Source organism: Hypanus sabinus, chromosome 2 (assembly GCF_030144855.1).
Source record: "Hypanus sabinus isolate sHypSab1 chromosome 2, sHypSab1.hap1, whole genome shotgun sequence".
Taxonomy (NCBI): Eukaryota; Metazoa; Chordata; class Chondrichthyes; order Myliobatiformes; family Dasyatidae; genus Hypanus; species Hypanus sabinus.
The window spans coordinates 12,893,234-12,906,922 of record NC_082707.1 but is presented as its reverse complement, the minus strand read 5'-3'; the positions used below and the strand labels follow the sequence as shown (position 1 = coordinate 12,906,922).

General features: G+C 41.8%; 1 protein-coding gene across 1 annotated transcript in view; it reads left to right on the top strand.

The window, feature by feature from the left end:
* Positions 1 to 11,674, top strand: part of LOC132403067 (extracellular calcium-sensing receptor-like) — a 34,411-nt gene extending 22,737 nt beyond the window's left edge. Inside the window, exons 6-8 of the mRNA XM_059986319.1 lie at positions 608 to 835; positions 10,563 to 10,686; positions 10,773 to 11,674. Of these exons, the coding sequence (XP_059842302.1) occupies positions 608 to 835; positions 10,563 to 10,686; positions 10,773 to 11,674 (1,254 nt within the window). The remainder of the gene's footprint in view (positions 1 to 607; positions 836 to 10,562; positions 10,687 to 10,772) is intronic.
* The last annotated feature ends 2,015 nt before the right edge of the window (positions 11,675 to 13,689 follow it).

The window sequence follows — 13,689 nt, the reverse complement described above, 5'->3', positions numbered from 1 at the left end:
AATGCTGGAGCGTCAAGAGCAGATCAGACAGCATCCGGGCATACACACTTGTCTTTTCAGACCGAGAGTACACGAAGCCTAGTCCCTGCATTCTAACCTCGTGAGTTTATGATTGAGCCTACCATGGGGAAGATACCTTAATAAAATCCACTTCATTAACTTTATCTGCTTATCATATCACTTACTCAAGTGTTTGAGTTATTACCTGGTTCTCCACTTCGCGATGTCCCATTTTGCGGGGATGCAAAGAAACCACGGGAACTAAATTTGCACTCTCCAAAGGTCTCCACCCACGCCTCAGAAATAGTTACTTTATTCTGATGACTCGCCTTATCAATTCTAAAAGTAACTTACTGGAGGAATGCACCGTTTGAGATAGATTCTGTGTTGAGAACTGGACAGTCGACGCAATTTTAGCCACAAATCAGGGTGGCACACTGAATCCTCAGCAGTCCTTGTTTCTTTGCATCGTTTATTTATGTGTTAATTATCCTACAGTACATTTCATTTTTTATTGTATTTTTGGATGCTTTAAAAGTCTGCATGTGCGTGCACCGAATCCACGTTCCAGTTCAAAACTAACCTCTCCTTCTTCGTTCCTCTGTAGTTACTGCACTACCTCCGAAATATGAATTTCACTGCGAAGACTGGAGAAGCCGTGTACTTTGATGTAAATGGTGACCCAGTGCCAAGATACGAAGTCGTGAACTTACAAACGAATTTGAGGGGTAAATTGGACATAGTAAACATTGGGTATTATGATGGCTCGGCTCCGCCAGGTCGCGAACTAACGATGAATGTCAATGAAATCGAGTGGAGCACGACAGGAAACGCGGTATGACACTTATTTTCAAATGTATTCATGCTGGCAAACAGAGGAATTCGTTGTATGCATGGGGTATGGGTGATATTAGAGATAAAGATATCTTGGTGCAACTTAAAGTGCCGAGTCGGCAGGTTGGGTCTGTTTTAAGAGTTCAGCTAAACAAGGATCAAATCATTCAAAGACGTGGGAACCTTAAGGTAGATGTTCAGATCGTTAAACTGCTGGAGAGTCTCGAACAAAGGTAAATAATCACGAGATCCTTGGGTTTTCATTTCCCTCTGATGTGGGCAGACATATCTGTGCCACCGAGAACGATGTTAGCCCGATCAATAGATATGCTTAAGATTGGGACAGATAGTTATGATAAAGGGACTTCGGGTGGTAGGAAACTGGCACAGATGAGTTGCCCCCAGAGTCGATCGGCCACGAAGGGGAGAATGGTCTAGACTTCCTTCTCTGTGATCTTCTGTGGCTGTATCTGGTTTATCTCACAACTGTAACATATACAAATATTTAAACTTTGTTGCTTATCGCAGATTTTGCTTGTAGTGCAGGTAAAACATACATAGAATTGGAACAAACCTTACAGCGTCCACTTCTCATGTGTTCGCAGCAGTCCCATTGGAATTCATTGATTGCTGAGCAACAAATACTTTTGCTTAGTTTCAGAGTCGGCAAACAGATTAGACAATGCAAGTACTTTAGGGAGCAAAGATGAATCAAAATCCATTTTATTATCGTACGCACAAATGCATGTACAAAGTGGAGCAATTACATATTTGCATCAATAAGACTGGCACAGAGCAGCATATAAACACAACTCACAAGAAAATCACGAATCATGCGTTTAGAATTTAAAATCACAAAGGATAAGTATATATTTAGGACAAAATGATCTATTTTAATAGAAATTTTAATATAATTATCATATATTGTATATTATTACATATTTATTATATATTACTGTGTATGTAATAATATTATATATTAGTGTTATATATATAACAGGCCGAGCTGGCCTGTTCACGTGCTGTAAATGATATATGGTTATATGGTTAATGTAAAACAGTCAAATCAAAGATAGTTTTGCTGAAGTATAGTGATTAGGATTGCGCCAATTCTTTCAGTAACAATTAGTTGAACAGGTTTCTTTATTCTTCAAACAGGCAGCATGCGAATGTCCACAAGAAGCTGCAAAAAATAACATTGCTCGGATGGTGGATATCTTTCTTAATGTTTACTGCCTTCTGCAGGCAGCACTTGCTCTAGATAAAGTGAATGTACTGGTTTGAAAGATCTCAGTAAATTAGAACTTACAAAGTAGCAAATGCCGCGACAACGAAAAGTTCAGGCTAAATGTTTAATGAGTTGTATGGTTCAACTCACAGCACTTCATCAACATTACATAAGTGACTTGTTGCAGATCATTACAAGCGTCATGGAAAAGTTTTGTGCATTTCGGTACCTGGCCGTATGTGATATTCTATACAACGTGATCTACGTATGTGAAGTTGTTGCTAACTCTTTTGAACACTCTTGCCAAGTTGAATGTGTACAGTAACTACACCTATTACTCATCCGGAATTACTCAGAGGTCCCTGCAATTAACATTGACAAGGAAAAAAAAACGCCTATGTGGAGGGAGCACTGAACTGAATTCATTCAGGTCATTACTATATCTGAGAGATGTGAGTGCTTTACGGATTGGCTAGTTAGCGGGACTTTAGATATATGCGCATTAGTTTCAGAGCAGGGGTAAGACCTTGAGGCCAAAATATATAGGAGGAGAATCAGGCCACTTTGCATATCGTGTCTTCTCCGCCATTTCCTGGTGTCGAATCCAAACTTTCTCTCAGACCCAATTTCCTGTCTTTTTTCGGTGTCCCATTCTGTCCTGAACGATCAAATTTATCTTATCCTCTGCGTTAAATAGACATAGAGACTTATCCTCCTCTACTTCCCGTCCTGAAACTTCCAACGAAATTACCACCATCAATAACGAAATTCCTTCTTATCTCGGTTCTAAAATTGTACCCTCTATTCCGACCCTGGCCTTAGACTTTTTCACTATAGAAAATATCCTATCCATTATACCAAGGCCTTTCAGTATTCTATACATTTTACTGAGGACACTGCTCATTCTCTTGAATTCTGCTCAATGCTATACAGAGCTATTAGAACTCTCCATAAGGCAAGCCATTCAAATCAGGAAGCCTTTTACTTTACTCCTTCCAAATTCAGCACATTCCTTTTAAGATCGGGGGTGGGGGGTGGTGGTGGAGGGGAGGTTGATGGTGCTTGTAAACCTGCTAACCTGTACTTAGAAAGTTTCAGCATTATATCCAGGATATTCTATTCCAGTCCTCTTGAAATGAATTGTATCTCCCTTCCTCAGCACAGATTCATCCCGGAAATTAAAATTCAGGGATTCCTTCAAAGTACCCACGTCCTTTTGCGTCACTTTTTTTTTAAGTTGACTCTCGATTTAGAAAGTAGGCGAGACTTTTATTTCTTCTACCAAAGTATATGACCATGCACTTCCCGACACTTCCTGTGTTCCATCTGCCATATCTCTGTCCAATTTCCTAACTTGTCTACGTCCTACTGTAGCCAATCTACTTCTAGAAAGCTACCTGCCACTCCAGTTATCATCATGCCGCGGCACAATTTGCAACAACACCATCAGTTTCATAATCCAAATCATTGGTATAAAAAGTAAAACAATAATTACTTCCCTGCACGAACACCCGTGGACACAACTGGACACCTGCACTATGTCCCAGAAGTGACCCTTGATTCCGAGTTTTTGCCTCCTGCCCAATAGCCACTGAGTTACCCATGCTAGAGTCTTTCCTGTAATACGATAGAAATTTTTTTCAGCAACATTATATGTGGCACCTTGCCAAAGGCAGAAAATCCAAGTACTCAACATCAATCGATTCTCCCTTGTCGATTCTGCTAGTTACTGCATCAAATACTTTCAACAGTTTTACATAGAAACATAGGAATGCTACATCACAATAATCGGTTTTCGTTTGGAGAAGGAAGCAGGAGGATCAGAACGGGAGTGCGGCCCGAGCTATCTTGAATTTTTCTTATTCTCATCGGAGTTAAGAGAGGCGGGACTGCACAGGAGCGTGAAGGCGGGCAGTGAAGGGCGGAAGATTTGAAACCGGCACAGCCTTATGCAGCGGACAGCGTCGTTTGCGGGCAATGGAGTGAGGAGGGAGCAGAGTTAAGGCTTAAGGGCTTTGGCTCAACGGGCTTAGGTAGAAACGGGCGAGGCAAGGTAGGTTTAGGTTTTAGTTTTTCCTGTTAGTTGAGGAAAGGGGGAGGTATGAGAGTGACGGCAGCTTGTTGTTCTCTATGTCGGATGTGGTAGGTCCTGTAGTCTCCTAGCATCCGGACGTCCACATCTGCGTCAGGTGGGCCGGGCTGCAGCTCCTAAGGGACCGTGTTAGGGAACTGGAGCTGCAGCTCGATGACTTTCGCCTGGTCAGGGAGAGTGAGGAGTTGATAGAAAGGAGTTACAGGCAGGTGGTCACACCGGAACCACGGGAGGCAGACAGGTGCGTCACGGTTAGGAGGGGGCAGGGGGAGAGTAAGGTACTAGAGATTACCCCGGAGGCTGTACCCCTTGACAATTAGTACTCCTGTTTGAGTACTGTTGGGGGGGGGACAGCCTAACTGGGGGAAGCAACAGTGGCCTTGCCTCCGGCACGCAGTGTGGCCCTGTAGCTCAGAAGGGTAGGGAAAGGAAGAGGAAGTCAGTAGTAATAGGGGACTCGATAGTCAGGGTGTCAGATAGGCGATTCTGCGGACGCAATCAGGAGACCCGGATGGCAGTTTTCTTCCCTGGTGCCAGGGTTAGGGATGTTACTGATCGCGTCCAAGATATCCTGACGTGGGAGGGTGATGAGCAAGAGGTCGTGGTACATGTAGGTACCAATGACATAGATAAGAAAAGGGAAGTGGTCCTGAAAGGAGAATAGAGGGAGTTATGAAGGCAGCTGAGAAGTTGGACCGAAAATGCAGTAATCTCAGGATTACTGCGTGCGACACGCGACAGTGAGAGAAGGAATGGAATGAGTTGGAGGATAAATGTGTGGCTGAGGGATTGGAGCAGAGGGCAGGGAATCAAGATTCGGCATCATTGGAACCTCTTTTGGGGCAGGTGTGACCTGCACAAAAAGGACGTGTTACACGTAAATCTTAGGGTGACCAACATCCTGGCGGGGAGATTTGCTGAGGCTACTGCGAATACTTTAAACTAGAATGTTTGGGGGTGGAAATCAATTTGAAGAGACTAGGGGAGAGGAGGTTAGTTCAGAAATAGAGAAAGGTAGTAGACAGTGTGTGAGGGAGGATAGGCAGGTGATAGGGAAGGTGTGCGCTCAGACCGAAGATGGAGGGGAGAAAAAAGAAAAAGATTATAATGTCGATCGCATTGTTAGGGATAAACAGAGAGGAAGAGGTGGAGAGTCTCTTAATTGGATCTATTTTAATGCTAGGAGCATTGTAAGAATGCTGGATGAGTTTAGAGCATGAATTGATACCTGGAAATTTGATGTTGTCGCTATTAATGAAACATGGTTGCAGGAGGAGTGTGATTGGCAACTAAATATTCCTGGATTTCGTTGCTTCGGGTGTGATAGAATCGGAAGGGCAAGAGGAGAAGGTGTTGCATTGCCTGTCCGAGAAATTATTACAGCAGTGCGTTGGCAGGATAGATTAGAGGGCTATTCTAGGGAAGTTATTTGGGTGGAATTGAGGAACGGGAAAGTTGTAATGACACTTATAGGGGTGTATCATAGACCACCTAATTGGGAGCGAGAATTGGAAGAGCAAATTTGTAAGGAGTTATCAGGAGTAAGCACAAGGTTGTGATGGTGGGAGAATTAATTTTCCACACATAGACTGGGAAGCCGTCTGTAAAAGGGCTGGATGGTTTGGAGTTTGTAAAATGTGTGCAGGATCGTTTTTTTTTGCAGCAATACATAAAGGTACCGACTAGAGAAAGGGCAGTGTTGCATCACCTGTTAGGTAATGAGATAGGTCAGGTGACGGACGAATGCGTTGGGGAGCACTTCGGGTCCAGTAATCACAGTACCATTAGTTTCAATATGATTATGGAGAAGGATAGGACTGGACCCAGGGTTCAGATATTTGATTGGTGAAAGGCTAACTTTGTGGGATTGTGAAAGGACTTAGAACGAGTAGATTGGGGCAATTTGTTTTATGGGAAGCATGTAATAGAGAAATGGAGGTCATTTAAAGGTGACATTGTGAGGGTACAGTATCTTTATGTTCCCGTTAGGTTGAAAGGACAGGTTAAAAGTTCGAGAGCGCCATAGTTTTCAAGGGATATTGGAAACTTGGTTAGAAAAAAAGAGGAAGATCAATAATAAATATAGGCAGCATAGAGTAAATGAGGTGCTCGAGGAATATAAAGAATGTAAAAAGAATCTTAAGAAGTAATTTAGAAAAGCTAAAATAAGATACGAGGTTGCTCTGGAAAGTAAGGTGAAAATAAATCCGAAGAGTTTCAACTGTTAAATTAATAACAAAAGACTACTGAGGGATAAAATTGGTCCCTTGGAGACAGTTATGTGTGGAGCCGAAAGAGATGGGTGAGATTTTGAACAACTTATTTTCTTCGGTATTAACTAAAGTGAATGATGTTGAATTGTGTAAGGTAAGGGAAACAAGTAGGGGAGTTATGGAGAAAATGACGTTTAAATAGGAGGAAGCACTAGCACTTTTAAGGAATATAAAACTGGATAAACCTCCGGATCCTGATAGGATATTCCCTAGGACCTTGAGCGAAGTCGGTGTTGAAATAGCAGGGGCTCTGACAGAAATATTTTAAAAGTCATTAGAAACAGGGATGGTGCCGGGGGATTGGCGTATTGCTCATGTTGTTGCATTGTTTAAAAAGGGTCTAGGATTAAACCTAGCAATTATAGGCCTGTCAATTTGACGTCAGTGGTGGGTAAATTAATGGAAAGTATTCTTAGAGATGGTATATATAATTATCTGGATATACAGGCTCTGAGTAGGAATAGTCAACATGGATTTGTGCGTGGAAGGTCATGTTTGTAAAATATTATAGATTTTTTTGAAGAGGTTACGAGGAAAGTTGTCGATGGTAAGGCAGTGGATTTGTCTATACGGACTTCAGTAAGGCCTCTGACGAGGTTCTGCACGGTAGGTTAGGAAGACTTACTCGTTACGTATTAATATTGAAGTAGTAAAATGGATTCAACAGCGGCTAGATGGGAGATGCCAGAAAGTAGAGGTGTATAACTGTTTGTCAGGTTGGAGGCCGGTGGCTAGTGGTGTTCCTCAGGGATCTGTATTGGGTCCAATGTTGTTTGCCAAATACATTAATGTTCTGGATGATGTGGTGGTAAATTGTATTAGTAAGTATGCAGATGATACTAATGTTGGTGGCATTGTGGATAATGAAGTAGGTTTTCAAAGCTTGTCGAGAGATTTAGGCCAGCTAGGAGAGTGTGCCGAACGATTGCAGATGGAGTTTAATGCTGATAAATGTGAGGTGCTACATTTTGGTAGGAATAATCCAAATAGGAAATACATCATAAATGGTAGGGCGTTGAAGAATGCAGTAGGACAGAGTGATCTAGGAATAATGGTGCACAGTTCCCTGAAGGTGGAATCTCATGTGGATAGGGTTGTGAAGTTATCTCTTGGTATGCTGGCCTTTATAAATCAGAACATTGAGTATAGGAGTTGGGATGTAATGTTAGAATTGTTCAAGGCATTGGTAAGTCCGAATTTGAAGTATTGAGTACAGTTCTGGTCACCGAGTTATAGGAAAGGTATCAACAAAATAGAAAGAGTACAGGGAAGATTTACCAGAACGTTACCTGGTTTCAGCAACTAAGTTACAGGGAAATTTTGAACAAGTTAGTCTTTAATCTTTGGAGCGTAGATGGTTGAGGGGGGACTTGATAGAGGTATTTAAAATAATGGGGGGATAGATCCAGTTGACTTGGATAGGCGTTTTCCATTAAGAGTAGGGTCGATTCAAACAAGAGGACATGATTTGCGAGTTAGGGGGAAAAATTTTAAGGGTAGCACGAGGGGGAATTTCTTTACTCAGAGAGAGGTAGCTATGTGGAATGAGCTTCCAATAGAAGTGGTAGAGGCAGGTTCGGTATTGTCATTTAATGTAAAATTGGATAGATATATGGACAGGAAAGGAATTGAATGTTATGGGCCGTGTGAGGGCCACTGGGACAAGGTGAGAGTAAGCGTTGGCACGGACTAGAAGGGCCAAGATGGCATGTTTCCGTGTTAGGGTCCGGCTCGATTCCCCATAAATTTAATTAATTTGCGATCCGGACCATTGACTCCTTGTTCCCTTTTAATTCCGTTTCACGCGTCCCTTGAGCTTGACAATCAAGGTAATCTACACTCGACCCGGCAGCTGTACACCATCTGACTTATCTTCTAGCGAGTTATCTTCCTTCAGAGCTTTCAGGTCCCCAGGAGCCTTTCTCTAGTTATGGTAATTTCACATAAGGTCTGCCCCTTTACACCTAAAACCTCCACCATCCATCTAGTGTCTTCCACAGTGAAGAAAGCTTAAAAGGAACACGAATTCTCTTCGCCCACTATTTCGTTGCCCGAAATCTCTTCCTTTTCAGCATTGTTTTCCATTGGCCTAATATTCACTCTCCAATCTCTTATACACTTAATGTATCTGAAGAAACGTCTTGTAACATTTTATTAGTAATTAGCTAGCTTACAATCCTATTCTGTCCTTAGCCACTTAATGATTTTTAGTTACTTTCTGATGCCTTTAAAAGCTTCAGACTCCTCTAGCATCCCAATAATCTTTCCACTATTAGATGTCCTCTCTTTGTAATTTATGTTGACTTTGCCTTCCCCTGCTAACAATGGTTGTGTCATCCTTCCTTTAGAATATTTCTGCCTCTATGGGATGTATTAATCCTGTCCCTTCCGAATTGCTTACAGAAATACCAGCCACTGCTGCTTGGACGTCATCCCTACCATTGTTATATCCCAGAATACTTTGGCCAACACCTTTTTCATGTCTCTGTAGTCCGCTTAGCACCATTTCCATATAACCATATAACAATTACAGCACGGAAACAGGCCATCTCGGCCCTTCTAGTCCGTGCCGAATGCTTACTCTCACCTAATCCCACTGACCGCACTCAGCCCATAACCCTCCATTCCTTTCCTGTCCATTTACCTATCCAATTTTACCTTAAAAGACAATACCGAAACTGCCTGTACCACTCCTACTGGAAGCTCATTCTGCACAGGTATCACTCTCTGAGTACAGGTGTGTAAAACAGGCTCGAAGGTTAATTGGGAACACGAGTCACTGCAACCACACATTGTTCCAGCTGATGCCATCCGGGAAACGGTACCGCAGAACTAAAGCTAGCACCAACGGGCCCTGGGACAGCTTCTTGTACCAGGGTATCTGACTGATTATTTCAGGCGGATAGAATTGTATTTCTAAGCTATATTTGCTGTTCTATTATATATCTCCGTGTACAGACTATTCATTACAGATCACTATAATTTGCACATACATTCAGACGGAGACGTAACGTACAGATTTATGCTCTCCAAGTATGTGAAGGATGTAGGAAGTTAATTCAATTCAATTTAACTTCTAAATCGAAGGTCCTCTTCTTTGAGACTCCGTCCTCTCCCCACATTAGAAAAAGGTCCTCTCCACATCCATTCGATCGAGGCCTAACAACAGTGTTCAATCAGAACACTGACACCGCAGTTTTCTGTATTCCATATAAGGAGTCTTGCAATCATGAAATCATGTTTGTGAACGCCCTTTGAACGAACCCAATGCAAGAATACGTTTTCCTAGATAAGCCGCCCCAATCCGCACACAATACCACATTTTGTATAGGCTCAACTTTACACATTCGCTTTTATATTCCAGTCCTCTGGAAAAGAGTGCTATCATCGCCATTTCGAATTCAACTAATTTCATTTTCCCTGTGCTCGATTCATATCACTCTTTTTCCTGCATGTTGGTTTGTTAAACAGAACTACGCACTTTGGTTTAACCAGCACATCAGTAAGCCCGTTCCAGCGATCATCCGTAACTCCAAAACCCAGATTCTATCTCGCCTTATATTTCCCTCCATTTGAACTATGATTATTCTGTTGTTTTTATTCCGGTTGGTTAAGTATAATTTAATGTAACTTACGTTCATATAATTTACATTGTCCCTGTTTGTAACGTATTTAGATGGTGACGCTGACTGTACATGCTCATGGCAGTTATACCCTGTGTATGTATACCCATGCAAACGAACATGATCCCCTTCTGTGAAAACGAACTTGAATCCTTGAGGTTTCAGCCCACCAACGCCCCCGACATCTCAGCTTAAATGTATACTCTCCAGTATTAAGCATGTGTAGCCTGGGAAATGATTTTGACTGTCGATTCTATATGTGCTACATATAATTTATAATTTCTAACGGGGAAAAATGTTCAATCAACGTTAAACCAAATTAATGTTGAACAACATCGTTTTTATAAAATATATATAACTTTATATTTTGATAACTTTTTGAAGGATGTATTAACAAGGTTCGTGGAAAAGCTATGCATTGAAACCTACAATATTTTGGAGAATATTAGATTGAAACATGCTCAGTGTCAGTTAATACTTTGATACTATCAGGACGTTTTCTTATGTTCCAGATCCCAAGAGCAATCTGTTCAGAAATCTGTCCTCCTGGGAAAAGAAAAGTCAGGCAGAAAGGAAAGCCGAAATGCTGCTTTGACTGCGTCGAGTGTCCCGATGGTGAGATCAGCAACGCCACTGGTAAGTGCATAGGTTCACAGCAATGTCTCTCAATTCTACAGATCTGTGCTCACACGAAATTCCCATTGCATGATTTTTCTTTTCAGGTTCCGCGGATTGCATCAAATGCCCGTCCGATTACTGGTCCAATCGGGCAAAAACCCAATGTGTTCTCAAAAAGGTTGAGTTCCTTTCCTTTCAAGATATTCTGGGGTTTGTATTAGCGATGTTTTCTCTAGTTGGAGCGTGCTTCACATTGGCTACAGCTGTGATTTTGTACCGGTTTCGAGAAACTCCTATGGTCAAAGCGAACAACTCTGAACTCAGTTTCATGCTCCTCTTCGCCCTCTTTCTTTGCTTCACTTGCTCTCTCGCCTTCATTGGAGAACCCTCCGGCTGGTCCTGCATGTTGCGCCGCACAGCTTTCGGAGTTATGTTCGTTCTTTGTATTTCCTGCATCTTGTGCAAAACAATTCTTGTCGTGGTTGCCTTTAGGGCAACCTTTCCCAACAGCAGGTCGATGAACTGGTTCGGACCCGCGCAGCAACGCCTAAGCGTGTTTATGCTGACTTTTATGCAAGGATTAGTTTGTGTTGTCTGGCTGAGTGTGTCACCTCCCTACCCCCTGAAGAATATGACCCAATATAGAGAAATCATTATTCTGGAATGTAACGTGGGCTCATTGACTGCCTTTTGCATAGTCTCGGCCTATATTGCGCTGCTGTCCATTGTGTGTTTAGTGCTTGCATTCCTTGCCCGTAATCTTCCGTCCACTTTCAACGACGCCAAGTACATCACCTTCAGCATGCTGATCTTTTGCGCCGTCTGGATAACTTTTATACCAGCTTATGTGAGCTCTCCGGGAAAGTACACCGTTGCTGTAGAAGTGTTTGCTATTTGGTCATCAACTTTTGGTCTGCTGGGCTGTATTTTTGCACCGAAATGTTACACAATCTTACTGAAACCAGAGACTAATACAAAGAAACATATCATGGCTAAAGGGACATGACTATATTACTAGCAGCCCTTTGCATCATTGTCCCATCAGTATGTGTATTCCACGATTATGCCACGTAGTTCTCAATCTTTCTCTCGTGGTCCAGCAGATCAGTAAGAATTTAAATCAAATGATTGAAAAACTTTTAAAATCTGTTGGCAGCGGTTTGGAATCGATTGCGAGTATGTTTCTTTAGTACAGAGTGAATCTGAGAAAGAAATACGATGCAGAATACACTTTTATAGTAACATCATGAATTACTTTTACTGATCTTAGCTTCTCCTCTGCGAACATTGATCTCAATTTTACTCAAAGCACTTCCTATCCGTCAGTCTAATGATAACCTGGGAAATTTAAAGATTGGATAGTTTTTACTTTAAAAAAAATATTTAGTGCTATCTAGACTGAACTATGGCGCTGCAAAATACGTGATAGTTTGCTGATGTAGAGGGATAAAAAAATCAATATAAAATATATTTGACCTCAAATGGATTGGATTGATATTATCGAAGGACTTCATTTTGAACAAATGTCATAACATCACAGATAGCACCGATTGCCAGACTGGACGTTTCTTTCTAAACAAAGGAACTGTTGGTTTTAGTCTCAGAGATTTTTACAGGATGGTTTTAGAGTCGTTATCTACTTTCTTTAACATCTTCCAAACTGATATCGAGTCACATAGATTCAGATGGAGACGATATGTTATCCAATTATTGAATGAGCAATGATTTCTGAAAATGCCAGGTACTGTCATAAAATTGACGATCTCAAAATACCGGGAAAATAAAATTATGGATGTATGGAGCAATCGTGGATATCTGAAGAGTGGTTTGTTTGCCTAACCTGATTAGAATTGCTGTCATATGAAGCGACCGTCGGCGACCGTTTTTGTCTGGGGAGAGCATCCTTTTCAATAATAGGTATAACGCTTTTCATTGTATCTGTTTCTGATCACCTGACGGGCTGACGCAGAGACCTGAGCTCTAGCACTTAATATGACCTAGCTCAGAAAAGAAGAGTGAGGGGATATGCTTTCAGTAATGATTGGGGAAACGTAGATTGCATTCTTTTCTTAAATGTTGCCAGGCCGGCTGTGCTCCTCCAGAATTTGGTATGTGCTGTTTGGATTTACAGAAACTGCAATTTTTTTCTCTTGTTTGTGATCAGATTATCTTGCAGCGCAGTTACACATTGTCGGGTATGATGTTGTGTGCATCGCTACGTCCCGCCTGAAACAAAGTAATAGATGGGAGCTTAATATACAATGATATACATTGTAGCGAATGGAAAGGCATAAGGGCAGACGGCGTGGGGTGGTCTTGCTGTTAAAAATGAATTCAAATCCTTAGGAAGAGGAGTCATAGTGTCGGACACAGAATTGCTGTGTGTACAGGTAATAGCATGCAAGGACAATACGATCCTGCTAGGAGTTATATAACAGTAAACAAGCTGTGAGCGCCAAATTATATATGCAGATCAAAACATGTAAAAAGGTCAATGTAGTGATTTTCGTGAGAACATTTGAAAATAAGACCATAAAACCATAACATGGTTACGGACACTTCTGATCGCAACATTTCTAGCTTTCCTATGACGGATCGGAAACTCGCTGAAAGCTCACCACAGCTCCCCCTCCCTCCGTAGAACCGCTGTCAGCCGTCCCTATTTACCGTCTGACCCGGGTTTCAACTCAACCATATATACTGCAGCTCCCAAAATGCACTGACCAAACGCAGACGCAGTCCCTTTCAGCTGGTGGGAGTGGGTGGTGTACGGGTTATCACGTGATATATTTGGAGAAGTTGAGCATTTTCCTGTTTAAACTTTTGTAAAAAATATCTTCACTTTTACCACATTTCGTCCCGAGCTCCGACTGCAATCTGCTTTTCAATCATGAACCCATTTCTCTTACATATCTAACAATAATTAGTTAGCATCAAATGATTCCAGCTTCCCTGATACTGTGATACTATTTCAAAGTGATTGAATGTCCCCTTGAAACCTCTCACTGTATTCAGATACGA